Source organism: Tachypleus tridentatus, chromosome 12, assembly GCF_004210375.1.
Source record: "Tachypleus tridentatus isolate NWPU-2018 chromosome 12, ASM421037v1, whole genome shotgun sequence".
Lineage (NCBI taxonomy): Eukaryota > Metazoa > Arthropoda > Merostomata > Xiphosura > Limulidae > Tachypleus > Tachypleus tridentatus.
Window position 1 is genome coordinate 35575940 of NC_134836.1, and position 23792 is coordinate 35599731.

Sequence of the window (23792 nt, forward strand, 5' to 3'; positions counted from 1 at the left end):
GTAGTAGAACGTCTTCTAATTGTATAAGATAAAAATTCATTTAAAAATAGAGAAAAATAACATTCTACCCACACCAAGCTACACATTTCATTTCAAATCGTCTATAAGCTAAGTTAGAAAAAAAAATTACAACGTTGATCACAATCAAGAAATGCTGTAAACATCAAAGATGCTAAATATACTATCAAATAATCAGATCCAACCACATAAGTTCAAATACTGATAACTTATCAGTGTCTCAAGGAACGGTTAGCAAAAATATCAACAGTGACGAGATTAGTTGAACTAAAAACTGTCATGAAGTTTAAAAACGTGGAGATAACTGTAACAGATCACTGTCATGACTGTCTAAGTTTAAAAACATGGAGATGACTGTAACCGATCACTGTCATGGCTGTGTGAGTTTAAGAACGTCGAGACAACTTTAACAGATCATTGTCATGACTGTCTAAGTTTAAAAAGGTGGAGATAAAGTTAACTGATCATTGCTATGATTGTGTGAGTTTAATAACGTAGAGATGACTTTAACAGATCACTATAATGACTAAGTTTAAACACGTGGAGATCAATTTAACCAATCACTGTCATGACTGTCTAGGTTTAAACACTTAGAGATAAATTTAACCGACCACTGTCATGATTGTCTAAATTTAAAAGGTGGAGATAAAGTTAACTGACCATTGCCATGACTGTGTGAGTTTAAGAACTTTGAGATAACTTTAACCGATTACTGTTGTGACTAAGTTTAAGAACGTAGAGATAAATTTAACCGATCACTTTCATGACTGTGTATGTTTAAATAAGCGGATACTAGTTTACTATATAATTGCTGTAACGATATAATTTAAATAATGTGGCCATTATTTAGGGGATCACTCAAACTCAAATTATATGGATACATTTGTTTGTTGTTAAGCCTAAGCCTAAACAACGGTCCACGAGGGGTGTGCCCACCATGTGTTCCAAAACCCAATTTCTAGCTTTATGATTCCTCAGACTTTTCTCTGAGCCACGGGGGAGGAGGGGGAGGGCGCAAGTACATAAAATATTTCAGTTCATTTTGAATTATTTGATTGGTTTCTTTTGAACTTCCTGCAAAGCTATATAAAGGCCATTCGCGCTAGCCAACCCTAATGTAGCAGTGAAAGAGTAGAGGGAGAGCAGCTAGTCGTCACCGCTCACCACCAACTCATGATCTAGTTATTTATCAACGAATTAGGGAATTGATCATCACTTAACACCCTTGCAGCTGAAAGGTCGAGTATTTTGGTGGGATTTGAGCCCGTGACCCTTAGATTGCGAGTCAATCGCCCTAACCATACAGTGCTTCATTTTAAATGATAAAATTATAAGTTGTTTTCTTGTTTTCGTTAAAATTTGGATAATGACATCAAAAGAAATGCTGACATTGTAGTCTAGAGATAGAGAACACCATAAAGGGAGACATGTATAAATTACTCGTATAGAGACATTTACACGAACATATAAAGGGGTTGATAGTACATAAAAATGTAAAGACACTATAAAGTCAAGAATAGTTATATAACATGGATGAAGATATCCCAATAAATTACATCATAAATCTTACGATACATAATGACAACGATAAGTATGTGCATGTCGCACACTAATATAATAACTACACAGAATTAGCAAAGTTGACGTAAACCCAGTATTACTGTTAATATCAAACAGTTAGATATATTGACCTCTATACATATAATGACGTCACGAATTGAGATATATTGACGCCATGTAGGTATACTGAGTCACGTAGAGAAACTGATATCTTACAGAATCAGAGACGTAACAAATCTGGAGTAATTTACACAAGACAGCTCATACATACCAAAATTCTATATAAATTCACATTACAAATGTAACTGAATATATTTACAAAATATAACATATATTCACCTACATAACAAGACATACGAATCATGCAAAAAACTAATTACATGTTACAAACACACACATACACTTGTGCTATGCTCATGTTATACAACAATGTTTAAAGGAATTTATTCTTTGACATTATATAAGCTATAAAGCACTTTTTCGCGTAAATAATAATATATTTATTTTCGATGGAAGATGAAATAATTGTTTATTTGGAGAAATGAATTAAATATCTTTGTTCACGTACTCCCACATTATTCACTTAATTGTTTGTTTTAAAGCAAAGCCGAATTTGGATATCTTTTGTGTCCATCGCGGGAACCTAACCCCAAATTTTAGTGTTATAAAAAACACTGCTCATTTACTTCAAAACAAATATTTTCATGGCATAGCCAGGTGGTTAATGCGCTCGACTACGCAATCTTAGGGTCTCGGTTTCGAATCCCTGCTCCTCCAAACATGCTTGCCTTTCAGCCACATAGTCACTATAGTGTTACGGTGAATTTCACTATTCGTTGGTAAAAGAGTAGCACAAGAGTTGGCGGCGGGTGGTGATGAGTAGCTACCTTGCCTCTAGTTTTACTTTGTTAAGAATCAGTAAGCATTATAGCGTTCATTAAACCAATTGGATCAACCAAACCTAAAGCAGTAAAAGTTGTAGCTTTCATCACACTGGGGCTCGGCATGGCCAGGTGGGTTAAGGCGCTCGACTTGTAATCTGAGAGTTGCGTGCTCGCATTCCCATCGCACTAAACATGCTCGCCTTTTCAGCCGTGAGGGCGTTATAATGTTACGATCAATCCCACTATTCGTTGGTAAAAGAGTAGCCCAAGAGTTGGCGATGGGTGGTGATGACTAGCTGCCTTCCCTCTAGTCTTACACTGCTAAATTAGGGGTGGCTAGCGCAAATAGCCCTCGAGTATCTGTGCGCAAAATTCAAAAACAAACAAAAAAATAAACTTTGTAATGGAGCTTCATGTAAATAGAACCTTGATGTTTAGAATTAATAACATATAGCTATCTTTTGAGAAAAAAAATTCTGTAGTAATGAGAGAGTATAGAAATGGATGTATAATCACTAAACTTCAGTACTTAAACACACCTAATACACCATAAAGACTTTGGTGGACAGTATTTTCTCTCTTCGATTAGTTAGGTAGCGGAAAGTCGATATTTTTGTTCAAAACGCTAATCGCCAGTGGATAACCTTTTCTAACTGAATCTGAGCTATGTTCAAAACATGCCTATTGGTGAAATTTTAAATTATTCAAAAGCGTATTTCGAGTAAACATAAACATATCTCGTTTCTACAAAACCAGAACAATGCGTGACCTAACAATTTTTTTTCTATTTATCACAGAGATGAAATGAATATAAAACGCAAAATTCTGGACAATTTCATTAGCTTGTTTTTGAGTCAATGTCTTTCAAACCTCAATTCCAGTAGGGATTCAATTACTAGAGATGAAGGTCCTCGTGTCAGAAAGGCAATAACTGGTAGTTCAAGCATTAGGCTCGTGTCCAATCCTGTGCATGCTCAAATTCTCATTCTAATGTGAGGGTAGTGGAGGTTTTTAATTTTCAAAGAAAGGGATAGGAAATGACTCTGGTTATTTGTTGTTGGAAATGTCATGACCAGATCTTGATTACCATAAGTATTGTTCGCAGAAAGCACGTGACTCATTTACCACCACCACACCATGAGACTGGCGAACATAAAAGGTCGTTTTTCTTGAAAACATAGCTGCTTAAGACAGTTTCGTTAAGAAAAAAAAAAAACCTAAAATTAATAAAGAGAATGGGTTTCTTATCCTAAAAACAAAATACACCTACAAAATGTACAATTTTAGAGAGTCTACTGCTGGTACAGAGGTAAGTCTACGAATTTACAACGCTAAACTCATGGGTTCGATTCCCTTCGATGAACTCAGCAGATAACCCGATGTGGCTTTGCTATAAAACACAGACAATGTAATAGTAATGACGCCACTAAATACCACGGTTTGATAATCTCATTTGTCAACTCGTTATATACTGAAATAACCTAGTACTATCTTAATCCGCCAATAACTTGTTTGTTTGTAATTAAGCACAGAGCAAGACAAAGGGTTACCTGTGCTCAGGTTACCACGAGCATCGGAACAGGGTTTTAGCGCTGTGAGTCTACAGACATACCGTTATGCCACTGGGAGACCCGTCAAGAACCATATGGAGTGTAGATATAACCTTAAAATATTTTAATTATATGCTAATTATGTACTGCAATACTCTAAGCACGTTTCAATCAGTTGTTAATCATGAAATGTTTAAAATACAAATACAGTTATAACCACATAAGCGACGAAAATATGAAAAGTAAATAACAGGTTTTTATTTAAAGACGTTTCAGATAGCGCCTCTCATCAGATTGTACAGTTTACGACGAAGAGCGCGAGGTGAAACAGTATTCTTCTTTAAATAAATGTCGACTCATAATCCGAAGATCGCGGGTTCGAATCCCCGTCTTACCAAACATGCTCACTCTTTCAGCCGTGGGGGCGTTATAATGTGCGGTCAATCCCACTATTCGTTGGTAAAAGAGTAGCCCAAGAGTTGGTGATGGGTGGTGATGATTAGCTGCCTTTTCTCTAGTTTTACACTGCAAAATTACGGACGGCTAGGTAGATAGCCCTCATGTAGCTCTGCGCGAATTTTAAAACAAACAAAACTTCCGTTATGTTATTAATATTAAACACTGTACATTCAATTTCTAACTGTATCATTCAATTCTGAGAAAGATAACAATAGTTACTTACATGGAGCTTGAGCAAGAAATGTTTTAAAATTCCCTTTGTTAACCTGTTGTTCTCTACTTTATTTTAATTAAAACTTGAATATTCATACAGCCTTCTTGAGAATACGGAAAATAGTTTACTTCAACTAATGACTTCTGTGTAGTGAGTTTTATTTTTGTATATATATATATATATATATTATGCTTTTACAAAGCCGCTGAGTGAAATTTTGAGCAATAAATATTAAATATACTCCTGGAATTAGACAAAATTATTTTGTTTTCTTATATATAATATTCAAACAATTTATTAGTAGAGGGCGCTAAATTATCTAATTGACGATGATAACTTTTCAGTATAATAAATATAAAAACTTCGAAGAAGGTTTGTTTGTTTTTGCACAAAGTTACTCGAGGGCTATCTGTGCTAGCCGTCCCTAATTTAGCAGTGTAAGACTAGAGGGATGGCAACTAGTCATTACCACCCACCGCCAAGGCTACTCTTTTACCAACGAATAGTGGGATTGACCGTCACATTATAACGCTCCCAAGGATGAAAGAGTGAGCATGTTTGGTAAGAGGGGGATTCGAACCCACGATCTTCGGATTATGAGTCGCACGCCTTAACACGCTTGGCCATGCCGGACCGCCGAAGAAGGAAAGAAGTTACTTTTCGTAGTGGGAAAAAGGGAAAAAACAAACTGATTTCCTAGAACTGGTCTTCAGTATAAGTCAAGTTTTGTTTATGTCGCTAAATACTTATATTTATTCTCAAACATTTATATCGACTTATCATAAATTTATGAGTTTGAAAACTTAGCCCAGGAAAAATATAATATCGTAGATCAAACAGAAGTACTTAAAAATAGCGAAGCGGTGGAAGAAAGAGAAAATTAATCAGGACTGTCCATAACCTTCACTTTTTTAGCAACATACCTTCATTTAAATTCTAAATGGTTATTCGTAATTTGTTCTGAAAAGCCTTCCTTTTTACTTAATTACGTTTCGTGAATATGCCTTTATCATTTCTTCAGATCTTTCTTGTTACCCTTGTTAAGTATTCAAAGTGGATACGTATCTACAGGGATAAATAGAATGTAACATTTATGAAATGTTCAGATCAACTTGCGTTTACAAAAGCTAAAGCAAATTTATATTCGCAAAGCTATAGATGATCGTGTCACTATGGCAACGACGTAAACTAATTTGCTTCAGTATGAAATACCGAAAAATCTTCAAAGCTTCTTTTTTTTAAATTTGTAGATCTTTTTGCTTAAGGGATAAATAAACTTTCTTTAATGTTTCATTTTCAAACTTCATTTATATTATAAAGAAAAACAATGAACGGAGCCAGTTATATTAGTTTGTTCACCTGTTAGATACCTGCATTTGAAAAACAACTACAATCTATAAAGAACATGAAGCTTAGACATTTATAATAGTATATGTGTATATTGACACAACAAATAAAAACTATGATTGAATAAAAATATAACTGTTGCATTTTTACCTTTTATTATTATAACTCATTTTGCAAATTAGCTGTTTTTGATAACTTAACTGAAATGGAAAGAAACTTCATCCTGTACGGTTAGAGCAAAAACCCACTGGAGCTTAGGTTAGAGTTTCATTGTTCTTACCTCACTTTTCATTGTTAATGTGTAGAGGTAGAGCAGAAATCAACTGTTGCTAGTCGTATAATTTGTCCCATTGCTCCAGTTTGCGATGTACTCGTAAATCTTATGGAGACATCCAATGAGAAGATATCATCATCAGGTACCGTCTAGAAGAAGAAGAGAAACTGATATGATGTTCTGCCAGATGAATTATATTGAGACAGTGGTTAATTTTTGTTCATTTCGATTTTTTCTTTTTCTGTCTTAACTGAACTGAAATTTACATGTCGTTATTGATAGAATTAAAGTGTTATGCAAAAGAAGATAATCGCTTGAGCATGTACTATTTTTGCTCCTTGGTTAGCTAAGACTACTTAAAGAAATATTAGAAGTAAAAAGGAAAAGTGTCTAGAATAAGTTAAACTGATCTCGATTCGCCTCTTTAAGCTTATCGCTTGATTTAAAGAATAATCTCCGGTTTGTCTGTTACAGCCATCACTATTATAACTTAGTTTATTTATTAAGTAGGTTACGTTTGATTACTTTGCTTTTTTATGGATCGAACATATTCCTTATTCGTTAAAGGTTTAAATGTTAATTTACAAACAACGCTTTCACCCGGCTGATCTAATTAGTTGATTGAACTAAAACACGGTTAATAATATTTGTAGGTTTATACAATAATTTTATTCAACCTTTTCCAATATTATCTTTTCTTTGTATTTTTATTTAGACGTGCACTGCAAACTGAAGCGTAAATAAGTCGATTTGAAATTCAAGATGGAACACCAGCAAATAAGTGTGTTATGTTTTCTTTTTTAATTTCAATGAATTGTTATAGTATCCACGCACAGAAATACAGTCATGTATTATTTTGGTCTCCTAAATGTGACGGACTAAGATCTCTCGAGAATAATGTCAACAAACCTCAAGACATTTTAAGTAGTGGGATACTGTATTTTAAGTAGTGGGATTCTACATTATAAGTAGTGAGATACTGTATTTTAAGTAGTGGGATTCTACATTATAAGTAGTGAGATACTGTATTTTAAGTAGTGGGATTCTACATTATAAGTAGTGGGATACTGTATTTTAAGTAGTGGGATTCTACATTATAAGTAGTGGGATACTGTATTTTAAGTAGTGGGATTCTACATTATAAGTAGTGGGATACTGTATTTGATGTGTTAAGTAGATGCAAGAATTAATGTTACTTTTTATCCAGAGTGATAAAGTATATTTTGTGTACAGTAGTACTTAATAGTAGGGGTAGGCAAGGATTCCAAATAATTCACGCGCCAAAAACCACCCTATGGAATCCCTAAGCGACAGAACAACCATTTAAAGTATTGGTTATGACATATTGTACACATTTTTACTAATTATACGCTAGGAACGTTGATAAACTTTTCGATATAACAACTGAAAAAATTTCTAAAACTGTAACTTCATCGTCTACTAATTACCAACTTGATCACGTCAACGGGGTTTGAACCTAAACTGCGCATACTATCGCTACAAGATTTCTCCAACTTGACTGGTCTATGGGTATCCACTTTTGACATTTGGCATGGTCAGGTGGGTTAAGACGTTCGACTCTTAATCCAGGGTCGCGGGTTCGAATCCCCGTCGCACCAAGCATGCTCGCCCTTTCAGCCGTGGGGGCGTTATAATGTGACGGTCATTCTCACTATTCGTTGGTAAAAGAGTAGCCCAAGAGTCAGCGGTGAGTGACGATGACTAGCTGCCTTCCCTCTAGTCTTACACTACTAAATCAGAGACGGCTAGTGCAGATAGCCCTCGAGTAGCTTTGCGCGAAATTAAAAAAAACAAGCAAACAATCACCACAAAGCATGACGCTACATATAGTTGGATAGACATACCACAGTTTCCATAGGTTTAGTATACAGGTATAACATAAAAGTAAACTAACAAAACTATTAAAAAGTTATTAGCTTTATAACGAAGTAGGGATAATGCTGCAAAGAATAATGAAATAATAGTTAGAACCACCCTCACAAATTTATAAAATTTAGTACTTACTTTGGCATACAGATAAGTGAATAAAGCTTCCAAAGTAGGGATTAATATTCATAAATTACAGTTTTAATTCTTGTAAAAGTTATAGTTATTAGTAAGTTAACTACACTCAAGTTTATGGATGTTGTGTTTATTCCAAAGCCATATAAAAACTGAGCTAATAAAATAAAATTTTAACTGAAAACGAGGATCATTGGTTATTTATAGAACTGCCATAAGAACTACCCAAAACAAATACATGCTGCAATGAAAGGTACAGAAACAAGTAGAGTGATGCTAGATGGGTATATTTTACTTGTTTATGAACATTATAGTCAGGATAAGTTACTTTAATTTTATAAAGCAAGTTTGATCTACACTCGAGTAAATCTTGTGGATTATAAGATTTTTGTATAGTTATCTTTAAATTTTCCAATAACGGTTTTCAATCAATATAGAAAGATGTTTGTAAAGCTCCACAGAAAACCCAGCATCATAAGAAAAGTGTTATATCAAGAACCCCGATTTCATAACACAAAATGTACATCTAAAGGTACATAAAATATGTTTCAGAAACAAAATAGTATTATGTAATGTATTATAATTTCAAATTGCCTGAAACTGAGTTAAATGATAATTTAGATTTAAAAATTAAATAAATATTAATATGCATTTAATTTGTAATACTTTACAAGATTTATATACACAATTTGTTTTTTTTAATACACATATATTTTAATATACAAACAATAACACAATGTACAATAACGGTTACTACAAATAATAATCTACCAACAAAAGTTTTACAAATTTAAAAGCATATTGAATCTTCTCTCTGTTCTGGAACTTTCTTGATATCTTATCGAGAGTTCACAATGAGGCAATTAATTTTGAGTTGATATAAATAAAAGTTACTTAACAGGGACCTAGTCAGCTCTGTTTCCTTCGTTTTACACCGGTCACAGGTCGAGTTATCCACCGCTGATGTTATATAATATCTTCGTAAAAATACAATTGTTTAATGTCAATCCGCTGAAGTTAAATTGTTTGTAATGTTCGATATCTATAAGCGTTCCTGGTTAAATGTTTGAAGTTCCTGATTAATAAGCGATTAACAATCATAATTATAGTTTCCTAGGTTTATATCATACAAACTATAACAAACCAATAATGTATACTGCCTCTTGGCACATCGCATTGGTTATAACTATAGGCGTGAGGAGAGTGTCTCGAAATTTCAGCTCACGCAAACATAACACTATGTAACAAAATTTTTACTTTTTCTTGTTCCTGGGCAGAAAGTGTTATTTCCCAATTGCTTATGCCTAAAGTAAATGGAGAAAAACCTATTTTTCTCTTCAAACTTTGCTTTTGTGACTTGGGTTTACCCAAATTTACCCATTTTCCAGAATATTCCAGGTAGATTTAGTGCTGAGTAGCTGATAGAGAATTTTCTAGAATGTTGTAGAACTTACGAGAATCTTCAAGAACCTTTTAGAATTTTCTAGAATTTTCCATAATAATATATATATAGGGGCTCATCACTCACCACTTCAGTTTAGTTCTAGCTGCCTAAGTGAACACACAGACCTATCTGATTTTATCAGAGATGGCATCAAGAAGCATTCTCCAGACGCATTCTACTATGTATGTGGCCAATTTATCAAGACAAGAGCGAAAAAGTACTCTGACAGCATCTGCTAAAATGTGTGAAGTCTACAAGGCATGCCTGTCAGGGAATAAGAAAACCCTGGGAACCTCATTTGACCTGCGAGCACTGCAAGAAACCTCTAGGAGGTAAGATGGACAATTTTTATTTCTTGAATAGTATGACTTCATATTATACAAATTTTAGACCTTTTAAAATGTAAATATCTTTTTTTTAAAATTTCCAATAGTATAGAAAAGATATCACACAAAATATTGTGCACGAACCTCTTACACATCAGTTGTGGATGAAATAAATTTATTCTTCATAATAACAATTTTATTTTGTTCTTTTGCAGGATGGTACAGAGGGGAAAAGAGAGCCATGAAGTTCGCTATTCCAAGAATTTGGCGTGAACCCACTGACCACTCAAGAATGCATCTCCTGTCATGTATCCGGACCTTTCATCATCTATCGCCCCAGTGTAACTGCTCTGAACTCCCTGTACCCATTCCGCCAGAGAGAAAGCAGCCATCCTCAGAAGAGAGCAGCAAAACAGAAGAGGAGGTAGAAGTTGAAGATCCAGATTACAATTGCAGATGTGCAGCTGGTGAGAAAAACCCATACTACCCCAACCAAAGAGACCTCAGTGACTTGATCAGAGTTCTTGGTCTAACAAACTCGAATGCCGAGACTATATTTGGGGGCTGATTCGTGAAAGTGATTTACATTACAGTCGCAAATCTCGAAAAACTACTCACTTCTAAATATTTTTGTATAACTCTAGTATAAATACATGTAAATCTTGATTCTTATGTAAATGAAAATGTGCAAAATTTGCCCGTTTTTACATAGAAAATAGGTTAATTTCTAAATTTCATTATCCAGGTCACAAAAGCAACGTTTTAGGAAATAATGGCCATTTTCTGTACTTTTACAACATAAACAATTAAAAAATGACACATACTATCCAGGAATAAAATTTGTGTTACATAGTGTAATGAACGCAACCAGTGTCTGCATACACACGTATACAATTGATTCTTACACCGGATAATTTTCTACAATGTAATGGATAGGCGGGAATTTTGCAATATAGATTACACTGCGTAAGTTATGTACATTTGTTAATATAAATTTAACTTAAACAAACGTCGATATTAAAAAAATATATATGATAATAACTACCTCTCACCTCACTCCATACAGAATTAAAAATTGACATTAGACAATTTTTAATTAAGAAATTATATATATATATATATACACACACACATTAACAACACTACTTCAAATGTAACGCATTATCAAATAGTTATTTAATTTTAATAATCATGAATTATATAACACATTGATGCAGAAATACACTTCTCACTTCAAGGCCTTTTGCGCGGTATGATAGTGACGGTCAGGTTCTACTAATCGCTCAGAGAGAAGGAATACAAAATTGACAGTTGGTTCAGTTTACTATTTGCCTTTCTTCTAGTCTTCCACTTTGCAATTAACAAGGGGTATATCCAGACAGCCCTTTGTTAGCTTTGCTCAGAAAATAAAAGTCAGAAGCAATTAAAAATCGCAAGTTTGATCACCTATAGGCCTAATTCAAAAAACAGTTAACAAGTTTTCTATATTGAAAGCTATATATATACATGAACGTGTTTTTCCTGAAATAATTCTACGTTACAAAGATAAGAAATTTTTTATGATGCTTCAAGTTATTTAGTTAGAGATAGTTTAGCTGTTATTTGATTTACTTTGAAAGTTTGTATATGTTTGTCTTCATTGTTTACTTTTCAGCATGTCTATATTTAGAGACGTTTTTCAGATTAATTGGGTTCTTTACTGTTTATATTTACTTGGTTAAACGTGCTGTTTTGCTCTTTAACATTTGATTAAGTCTATTAATCAAAAGGCCTTTCTTTATCCAGTTCTTCTTTACTGTTGGCTTTTGCGGATACTGTAAATTGATCTCTGTTTATCGCTTCATTACCTTCATTCAGCGCTTACTACTTGACACTTGAAAAGTGGCGTAGATATCAAATTAGCATGCTCTTGTATGAGAACTGTTAACCATTTAGTATTGAAACTTGTATAACCTAAAAGAAATTTAAGATATTTATATTTATATACTACATCAGACGGTTTGAAGGTAGGCATACGATCCTGTAAAGCTTCATAAAGGCTTAAAAACGCATTTCAGTTGCTCTTGAGGTATGCTTGATGATATAACTTACGTAACTGATTTTTAATAAGAATAACCCGTTCTTCAGTTTATAGGAACTTTTTGTCTTGTTACGTTCTAGTTAGGTGGAAATGACTTGTTTTAGTAAAAAGTCCTTAATTTTGTCTATTTCTTTGCGTAAAGATATGTATTTAATGGTCGACTTATGTGCTCCATGAACCACTATTTTAACCACAGTAAACAACAATGATACATAACTATCAAAATTAAAATATAAACAAGTGAAAGTCTTCTTGTGGAAAATTTCATTTTCAAATTTACCTTCTTTAAGATAATAAACATGTTTAATAATGGAAATGTATGGTTACAGTAATGTTCAGCAGTTAATCTAATGCTGAGATATTTGTTTTTAAAATAGCTTTAAAATGCTCTCAACACGTTCTCATTTCTAAAAATAATAAATATATCACACATATTTTCTGTAATATACCAGTTTAATCCGATAAGGGCGTTTTTAATGGTGACATAGAAACAAATGATCGAGGAGTAGAACTAATTTAGATATAATAGTAACATAATATGTGAAAAAGTTAGGATACCCTATGAAAACCTGTGTATTTGCGTAACATTTTTGGATATATAGATATTTAATCTCAATTTCAACACTACTGAAAGATTATAGGAATGTAACTAAACAATTAAAACTGATGAAAAGACTTTTCAAGATCTTCTGTAAATGTAATTCTACAAAAATGCACATTCTAACTGAGGAAAAAGTTAGGACACCCTACCCTCTAATAACTAGTGTTACTCCCTTTGGCTGAAATAACTGCAGTGAGACGCTTCTTGTAGCCATCTACCAGTCTCTGACATCGGTCTGAAGAAAGTTTGCCCCACTCCTCAATGGAGAATTCTTTCAGCTGTGAGATGTTTGAGGGGTTTCTTGCATGTACAGCCCATTTCAAGTCACCCCACAGCATCTAAATTGGATTAAGATCTCGGCTTTGACTCGGTCATTCCAGGACTCTCCATTTCTTAGTTTTCAGCCTGTCCTTAGTTGATTTACTGGTATGTTTTTTTGGTCATTGTCATGTTGCAGGGTCCAGTTCTGTTTCAGCTTTAATTTTCTTACAGATGGTCTCACATGATCCTCAAGCACCCTCTGATACACAGTAGAATTCATGGTTGATTCTATGATTGTGAGCTGTTCAGGTCCTGCTGCAGCAAAGCAGCTCCAAAGCATAACACTTCCACCTCTATGCTTCACAGTTGGTATGAGGTTCTTTTCCTGGAATGCTGTATTTAGTTTACGCCAAACATATCCTCTGTTCTGGTGTCCATATAATTCAATTTTGGACTAATCTGTCCAAAGAACATTATTTCAGAAATCCTGGTCTTTGTCTACATTCTCTTTGGCAAACTTCAGTCTGGCCTTGATGTTTTTCTTAGAGAGCAAAGGTTTCCTTCTTGCACACCTCCCATGCAAGTTAAACTTGTGCAGTCTCTTTCTGATTGTAGAGGCATGTATATTCACATCAACAGTAGCCAGAGCCTGCTGTAGGTCCCGTGATGACATGTTAGGGTGTTTGGAGACCTCTTTTAGCATCTTGCGGTCTGCTCTCGGGGTGAACTTGCTTGGACGACCAGACCTGGGCATGTTGGCAGTTGTTTTGAAAGCCCTTCACTTGTTGACTATTTTCCGGACAGTGGAATGGCTGATTTCAAAATTTTTTGGGATCTTTTTAAATCCCTTACCAGGCTCATAAGCTGCTACAATTTTCTTTCTGAAGGCCTCAGACAGCTCTTTTGCTCTCACCATGGTTTTCACTCTTACTTCAACAGTCCGGAGCACACCAAACTAAATTTCTGAGGTTTAAATAGGGCAAGCCTCATTCAAAATACTGAGTAACGATCTTCTAATCATGTGCACCTGGTACGATACACCTGTGTGTGAGTTGAGCCATTTTAAGTGGGAATAAATGTGGGGGTGTCCTAAATTTTTTACTCAGTTAGATTATGCATTTTTGTAGAATTACATTTACAGAAGATCTTGAAAAGTCTTTTCATCAGTTTTAATTGTTAAGTTATACTCCTATAATCTCTCAGTATTGTTAAAATTGAGATTTAATATCTACATATCCAAAAATGTTACAAAAATACACAGGTTTTCATAGGGTATCCTAACTTTTTCACATGACTGTAACTATTGGTGTCCATTCAAGATGATATTTTCTGGTGGCAAAACTTGTAACTTTCTAAAACAAATGCTTAGAAAATCTCATTTTATAATTTTTATTTTGATATCTAATAAATACACTGAGCGAAATTCGTTAAATCAAGCATGAAAGTTTTTAATTTTCTAGGTCTTAAGCTTTCTTCAGTATCCTTATTAACGGAAAGCCAAGCTTTATTTACAGAAAAAAACTGATACATATTGAGTCCAGTCACAAAGAGTAGGCAGTCTTCAGCGGTTATCTAATTCACTGATAAGAAAAATAAATCTATCTCTCAGAACTTTTTACAGATTATCTTTCTTAGAAGTTTGTTTGTTAATTTTGAATTTCGCGCAAAGCTACACGAGAGCTATCTGCACTAGCCGTCCCTAATTTAGCAGTGTAAAACTAGAGGGAAGGCAACTAGCCAACATCACTCACCGCCAACTCTTGGGCTACTTTTATCCAACGAAAAGTAGGATTGACCGTACATTATAACGCTCTTACGGCTGAAAGGGCGACCACGTTTGGTGTGACGGAGATTCTAACCTGCGACCCTCGGGTTACGAGTCGAGTGCCTTGACCACCTGGCCACGCTGGGCCCTTTCTTGTAAGAGATCAGGAATAACAACCAGTTAATTGATAAATGTGAGGGGTGTAAAAAAAATGGAAATATTAGGTAACTAATTTGAGTGCTTCACTAATACCAAACTGATGGCCAAGCGTGTTATGGCGTGCGACTCGTAATCTGAGGGTCGCGGGTTCCCATCCCCGTCGCGCCAAACATGCTCGCCATTTCAGCTGTGGGGGCATTATAATGTGACGGTCAATTTCACTCTTCGTTGGTAAAAGAGTAGCCCAAGAATTGGCGGTGGGTGGTGATGACTAGCTCCTTCCCTCTAGTCTTACACTACTAAATGAAGGACGGCTAGCGCAGATAGTCCTCGAGTAGCTTTGTGCGAAATTAAAAAAAAAAACAAAAAAAAAACAATACTAAACTGAGAACTACAAAATGACAATAATTTTGGGAAACAAAACCAACATATATATATACGTTAACTGAGAGAGGAGTTAAAGCATGATAGAATCCTGTACCACACATTGTCTTCCTTTTTTCCTTCCAGGCTGACCTGGACTTTTCTAACTCTGAAATAGAAAAAAACGGTTAAAAGATTAAACTCATTTTACCCAAAAAAATCTAAATAACTATCATTAGGACAAATAAACCACAAATACTACAATTCCAACAGTCTACTAATGGTTGCATCACACAATATAAAAACGAAGCAAATACATGAAAATACCCTTCAACAATGAAACACATAACAAAAAATAAACCGTAAACACCTAAATACAAAAAAATCACATTTCTTATAAAATATTTTAACAAAGAAATCAAAATTACTCGTTAATACAAATATACTTTAGAATTGGTTAATATCCCTAATTTTTCATTCAAAACAAATGAAAGCATTAAACATGGTGACTGTAAATAAAGTGACAAGCCTTACAAAAAAACCACATATCCCCTTTAAGAGGGTTGTTTAATAACCAACGCCCAAGAGCATACTAAAGGAAAGAAAGCATTCTGAGGATACCTTTAAGCATGTAAATTATTAGTCAAAACATTGAACTAAAACACGAGAAAAACTACGTATGAACACTACACAGAATGAAAGAAAGGTCTTAACACTAAAAAAATCAAAATAAGGATACTTACATTATACAAATGAAAATCTTAGCCCCAAGAGTATGTATCCTGTTAAAAAATAAATGAAAATGCAAATTTAATGATACAATACACACAAAAATTATACAAGCTTATCTACAAGAGAGACTGGAAGGCAGAGCTACTTATCTGAAGTAGCCCCGACAACAAACCCTCCAACATAACCATTTATTTTCAGTGTGTTCTAGTAATCTGGCGGATAATATCTTTGATTATCGTCCATGGCTTTCAGCGATTCAGCAAATGGTCTTCCTATTGGTAACTTAACACCAGGCTCCCATTTATCTGGCTGGATATTCTTATCAGTAGTATTTTAACACCATTATCTGTTGACGCTAATTTCTTCAAGGGGTCAATCGAGCTGCCTTCTCTACCCAAAATAATTGAAGTGCACATGAGTACACACTTTTTGCATTCCAACTTCATCCTGCAATTCTTATCTACTGTGAAACCATAAACAGGTTCTGAATGGCAGCTTAAAGCATTTAGAGAAATAGCAAATTTTTATTTACAAATACCAGGCTTTTTTTTTTCATTGCAGCTCTTTAAACACAAGGCTATATGATTAATATCAGTTTATCTCAGCACTGGCTACCTCACTGGTGATCTAAGAAAGCCTGACGGTTGGTTGTTTTCCCTCTCACAAAAGGTAGGTCAAAGTGCACATGTCACGATCTTTTGTATAGCTATAATCAAAATTTAATTAAAATCATTTATTATCAACGTATATAAATAAACTTTACATAAAAACGTAGTCACTAAATCAAATATATTAATATAAGTCCCTGATTTTAAAAGGAAATATATTTTTTAAATCTCCAGTCTTTCCTTGTATAAAAATCGTGACATATTCGATCTTACTTTGTCTACGAAGACATAAACAAGAAAATTAACTCCCCTTGTTACGCCCGCCTGTCACATTCCTTCTTTCACACATTGCCAATAGTTTTATTTGATCTTTTATACAATGTAAATTATAACCAACAAAAAGGCAAAATTTTAGTCTATTGAATTAGGCATAATACTACCATGTTTTCAGTACATACTACTGTCAATTTCCTCCCTAATTGGAAAGTTATCTCATGGCGTTCAGATCAACTAGATTAGGGAATTATTCTAGGACCCTCTTGTTTGGTTTGGTTTGAATTTCGGGCAAAGGTGCACGAGAGCTATGTACGATAGCCGTCCCTAATTATCAGTACAGTATAAAAGTAGAGGGAATGCAGATAGCTAGTCATCACCACCCACAGCCAACTCTTGGGCTACTATTTTACCAAAGAATAGTTGGATTGGTTGATACATTATAACGCATGTTTGATGGGATGGGGATTCGAATCCGCGACCATCAGACTGAGAGTCGAGCTCCTCTAAACATCTGGTCACGGCGGTCCACGACTCTTGTTTTTATTAGAAAGCCAGTTAGATTATAATAGTAAGAGAACATTGCTTGTTTGTGCATGTTATTATTATGTGAATTAAGTGCATTATTTAAACATTAAAATTATGAATTTGTAAGTAAAGTAGGGATCCTGTGTGACGGATTTAATAGGTTTTAAATATCTGTGTTTGTTTTAGTTTGATGTGTGTTTAGAAATGTAGGTAATTTACATTGTAAAATGTGTGTTGCGCAAGTCCTACCTGCTCTCTGGATTTGTAGAGGTATGTATGTAATACTGGTAGTTGCCAGTACAATCCTGCTCAAAAGGTTGTTACATGTTCGAAAAATGTGATTTTTGGTTATTTATTTAAGTTTAAACTAAATTCACTTTGTGTATTGTCCTTAAAGTTTCAAGTTTTATTTATCTAGTACCCTGCGTTACTGGAGTTCATTTTGAGTCGGTTTAATCCATTGAACATGGGAGAGTTTTGAGAATTGTCCCAAGCGCAGTGTCTGGGGTGAGGTATAAAAGCCAGAGATCTTGGTGTTATTTTTGTACCCTACTTGTTGACGACGCGTTTCAAACTCTGTAAATATTCTAGACATTATGTCAGGTCCTACTTACGTAAGTTTGAGAAATCAGATGGTTGCCTACGACAACGCTAAGGTGAAACAAGGCGATATTGCAAGACGACTTGGTGTATCGAGGCAGACCGTCAACAGAGTCTCAGAAGAAGAGCTGCAACCAGAAGTGTGAGTCCCAGCAGACCCACGGGCCGTCCACGTACCACTACAACGCGCGATGGTCGCCGAATCCTTGCCGTTGCTCATCGAAACTGTACGATGTCCTCCAGGTCGATTGCTTCTGAATTACTTGCGTAACAACTGATCCGGATTTCACGCCAGACGGTTAATCGACGGTTGGTGCAAGCTGGATACAGAAGAAGATAGATGGCCAAGAAACCTAAACTGACAGCTAGACATCGCAACAACAGGCTGCAGCGGGCTCAGCGATACCGTAATCTGACGATCTCACACTGGAATCATATAGTATTTGTTAACGAATCCAGCTTTCTTCTCTACCCCATTGATGGACGGATACGAGTGCGCAGGATTCCTGAAAAACAGCTGAATGATGAAAATGTTCAACCCAACGTCACAGGAGGCGGAAGTTCAGTGCACATCTGGAGTGCATTCTGTTCTGCAGCCGTCAGCCAGTTGGTCATTCTGTATCAAAACGTCACTGGTGCTGTGTATCAGGATATCCTGGATCGCCACTTACTGCCATTAGTCAAGGGTATTTTCCAGCCGCAGCAGGACAATGCACCGGCTTATAATGCTCGCAATGGGCAAGACTTCTTGCAACAACGTGGTGTGTTGGTCCTTCAGCAACCACCTGTAAGCCCAAATATCAACCCGATAGACCATTTGTAGGATGAACTTGGTACGTGCTGTCAGGAATAGGAACGATCCACATACAACCTTACAGCAGTTACGCCAAGCACTGACTGAAGAGTGGAACAGAATTCCAAATCAAAAACTCGTAACATTAGCTGAGAGTATGCCACGCTACCTAGCGGACATTATTGCAGCATGTGAGGGCCACATACTTTATTGAGTTAAATATTCTAATGTGAATATAATTGCACGTTTACTGAAAGTTTCAGATTGATACCAAAAATTTCTATAAAATGACAAACTTATTTGTCTTGACTCAGAAGTGGAGCAAAATAGTCCATTTCTGGTGGTACAAATTTTAAGTTCTACAGAAATTTCCATAAAAAAGACGTAATCATAAAATATTACACGAATGTTCATGTTATAAACATACTTACCAATAACTACCAAAGGAAAGATATAACACACATTAAAAACACAAGGAAGATAACAAATAAGAGACAAACAAGCTCAAAATATCACATATAACAACGTTTTTGAGCAAGAGTGTATTGTTGCCGAGTGAACTTTCGACAACTTTGCCTTAAAGTTTATAAATCGCCGCACCAAGAGATGCTTTAATATTGTTGGGTCGTTACAGTCAGTGTACTACTAGCCTCAGAAGCTATAATTGTGACAAACACATATTAATCGGAAAGCTACAGATATTTGATCAGAAATAGATTTCGAACACTAAAAACCGTTTAACTTGAGTGAATTATCCTTCGACGATTGTATTAGTACAAGGAAATTAGATATCTTCATCGGAAAAAAGTCATATTGTAAACGGCGTGAAATTAGCTGTGAAGTGAAGTGTAACAATATCAACATAGAATTAATTCGTTCTCCGTGAACGTCGATAAAAGATTCAGTTCTAAACCAGATTGAAGATTCAGTCTTGTTTGTAAGTTTGTAAGACTCTTGTCTATAAACCATTGTTTGTAATAACCGTTATTTTAAATTGTATTGTTGTTTATATATTAAAATAAATTTCGGTTAAGACAGAAAATTGTTTGTATCAATATTGTTGACAAATATTATAAATTTGATACATATCGGCATTCAATTAACTTCTAAATTCAAATTTCTGGTTATTTGAAATCGCAATACTTACTTTGGACAACAGATAAGTGTATAAAGCTGCCAAAGTAGGGATTAAACTTTATAAATTTGTGATTGTGGTTTTAATTCTTGTTTCATTACTTTTATAGCAGGATCGATACTTCATTTTAAAATTCATAATTTTTTTCAATATTCTTGTATATTCATAATCAGTAACATTATTTCAAGAGAAAAGTTTAAGTTTAAGGTTAAAATGGACTTATATGTATGGAGATTTCAGAGCCTACAATAACGACAACACGGGATTTTGAGATTTGGTTTAATGTGTTATGAAAATGATACATAGCTGGTTTGTTCTCTGCCTTGTAATAGGCTCGATCCAGAATTTTAGCATTTAAAACTTCAAGCTTTCCGCTTAATCACCGGATTGGACTTTTGTAAAATCAACTACTTGACTAAACAAATAGGGAATAATTTTGGTTTTAATCAGAAATACATGAAATAACTTTGAGTGTTAAATATAAAGGTTTGCGTTTTTATTTTTCCAAATTGTTTGCATTATTTCATGGTTATCTTATTCAGACACATTATTGTTTATTTCCTTGATATTACAAAGCACTTAGTTGAAGTATTCTGACACTTAAGCAATTACATTGTACGAAAATTTTAAAATTGTGTTAGTGTGTTTATTCGTTCCACAAAATTACATATGCGTTTGAACATTTTGAAATTAAGCGAGTAGATATATTCCTTTGAGTTTCGGTCAGTCACATTATTTTATTTATAATTGCTGGCAGATATTTCAAGAAAACTTAATCAGTATTTTATATAAAATTAACATGAAAGTTATTGTTGTGCTGGAACCAGTAGACTTATAATTTGTAACAGTAATCATACAAACTTCAAATTTTTTTTCCGTATTTATCTTAACTGACTATTTCGGATTCAAAATCAGAGGTGTGTAAAAAATAGCATTTTAGATTTGGTTTGAATTTTGCGCAAATCTATACGAGAGCTATCTCCGCTACCCGTCCCTAATTTAGCAGTGTAAGACAAGAGGGAAGGCAGCTAGTCATCACTACCCACCGCCAACTCTTGGGCTACTTTTTTACCAACGAATAGTTGGATTGACCGTCATATTAGAACGCCCCCACGGCTGAAGGAGTGAGCATGTTTGAAGTGACGGAGATTCGAACCCGCGACCCTCAGATTACGAGTCGAGTGTATTAACCACCTGGACATGCCGAGCCAACAGCATTTTAGATCTAACTCGTCAGTTCCCACGTGTCACTACATAAGAGCCGTTTGTTAATACCAGAACTTGCCAGTTGGACAAATCCAAAATGGAAAAAAAGTAAAAAAAAAAAAATGCGAAAAATAACATGTACGTTGTGTAACTTTTATTACAAAGTTTAGACCTACTGATTTAAGTTTGTCAACTTCCGGCATACGAATTGTAACTTATAAGTATTTAACTGCATTTATAAATATCAAATTCTAGAAAATATTTTGCCTCCAATCTTCCAGCCTAAATGACGAATTTTATTGTGAAGATATACTTTAAGAACTGTTTCCACTGCGAGAATAAAATCTCGTTTATTATTTTAAGCTTTGAAGCTTACAATTGAACCATTAGGAGGTAGACAATACTGATAGTAATATCTTAAAATTCGAATGATTTCTTAAGAATAAAAAAAATCGTTTATTGTCTCTTCTCTGTTTTTGTTTTTCGTTGTGCTTGAACAAAATTGTCGGCTTTATCATAAAATAATGACAATAAGATTACGAGGACAAGTGAACGGAAACAACCAAAAGTGAAAACCAGCATATCTATCGAAATTGTTCGGCATTAAGAAATACTGTTTTATAGCACAAATCAATTATATAGTTTCACATCACGCTTCGTACTTTTAATGTGATTAAAAATCTTTCTTCCTTATCGTCCCATTTATATAACAAATATACAGTGATCGATAATTGTCTTATTTGAACTAAAATAAAGCGATGTGTCCTAGATTATATCTAGCTTGGTATGGTTGAAATACGTTACTTTTTGTTATAAAGATAGTTAAATATAGTTTGCTTTAATGATTATAAACACATAAAGTTTATTATTGATTTTGAGTTTAATCGAATTTTAATCAGAGTAATTATATTTTATGTCCTTTAGTTTATAAACAAAAACTATTCCATGGAAATGTTTACCAGCAAATCTGAACGAATTAAGTCCAAGCTTCTTGTTCTTGTGGGAAAATTAATCCGGACTAAAGATCCATCTTCAGATCTCTTGGACCCTACAGCAGGTAACAAACTCAAGGTATGCATCCGTCATCATAATGTCTCATACGTCAGTACAACCATAAATCTGTGGTTAAGTACCATTTATGAAATACTCGAGACGCTGTAGCATACGCAAGATGCGTATGCATCAACACCAGATCTCATACATCAGAAAAAGAAACATCAGTCACAAGATAAAACACCAGTTGTGAAATCTTCTGAGCCCTGCAGCAGACACAAAACACAGAGTAATAAAATTAATAATCAAATAATTTGAAACCTGCATCAGATACAGCATTCAAAATAAGTATCCGTTATCAGTTATCCTACATTCGACAACAGCCAACAAAATGAAATTGAGTATGATCACCAAATCTGCTTCCCTCAGTAGCATTCATCAAGCATTATTTAAGTAAGTATTCGTGATAAGATGTCTTGAAGCTGACAACTGTATCCACGTTCACGCAAAATATCTGTCATAAAATTTCATACATCTGGTACTAGCCACCATGATCAAATCTTGATCCTGCAGGAAAATATCAAGTTAAGGGTAAGTATTCATCATCAAATCTTTTAGATCCTGCAGGAAAACTTTAAGTTTAAAGTGAGTATTCATTATTAAATCTTCTAGATCATGTAGTAAAACATTAGGCTTAAGGTGAGCATTCATTATCAAATTTTCTAGATCTTGCAGGAAAACGTTAGGTTTAAGGTTTTCTGCACTTGGCAGTCAGCCGAATTTTTTCAAACCTACGTCTGAAAAATACATATTATGCTCGAGTTGATTATTCATTTTTAGATATTAAGACTGGACAGTAACCAGCAGTTTCGAAATTAAAAACTGTTTTAAGGAATCTTATACCAAACGATCGACACCATCTTCTGGTATTGATATGTAGTTTCAAGTACCCGAATAGAAGTAAAGATACGTTTTCAGATATTTTTCAACCCAATACACGATTTTCAAGGTAACTATTTGCCGAACAAATCTTAAGAACCTGTAACATTCATGTAAAAATAAAATATTAGTTAACAGATTTCGTATACGCCTAACATAACAGCCCTTAAAGTTAGAATATATAAGTGATTCCAGACCTGGAGATTGCTAAGATTGTATCACCACTTTATTTAAACCTCGTAAAAGAAACTCACCTCATAGTCTTCCATTTTTCTGGTTCTTGTATCAAACACTAAGTTTTAGATAGAATCTCTCACTCGTTCGCTTAGATCTGGAAATATAAACTAGCCTTATGTTAATGTTATCTTTACAGAAATGCTTGACAACGTTTGACCTGATCTCTCTGGGGGTTGGGAGTTGTGTGGGGACAGGAATGTATTTGGTATCGGGGATGGTGGCCAGAAATGTAGCCGGACCTGGAGTCGTCTTATCATTTCTAATCGCCGCGGTGGCATCACTCTTTTCAGGTTTGGATTCCCCTTTATATCTATTTTAATTACAGACGAATTAATAGATATAGTGAAATAGAACGTATGCATGCTAATTCTATCTTCTGTCTTTCAAACAAATATCTTAACCTAATTTTAAGCATTACATT

General features: G+C 34.6%; 1 protein-coding gene and 1 long non-coding RNA gene across 2 annotated transcripts in view; both read left to right on the forward strand.

The window, feature by feature from the left end:
* Positions 1-23792, forward strand: part of LOC143234908 (putative cationic amino acid transporter) — a 72535-nt gene that overhangs the window by 19301 nt on the left and 29442 nt on the right. Inside the window, exons 2-3 of the mRNA XM_076472604.1 lie at positions 22127-22273; positions 23508-23661. Of these exons, the coding sequence (XP_076328719.1) occupies positions 22148-22273; positions 23508-23661 (280 nt within the window). The 5' untranslated portion in view covers positions 22127-22147. The remainder of the gene's footprint in view (positions 1-22126; positions 22274-23507; positions 23662-23792) is intronic.
* Positions 9849-10696, forward strand: LOC143233150 (uncharacterized). The gene is made up of 2 exons (XR_013018003.1): positions 9849-10104; positions 10314-10696. It is a non-coding gene; the product is annotated as an uncharacterized LOC143233150 (long non-coding RNA).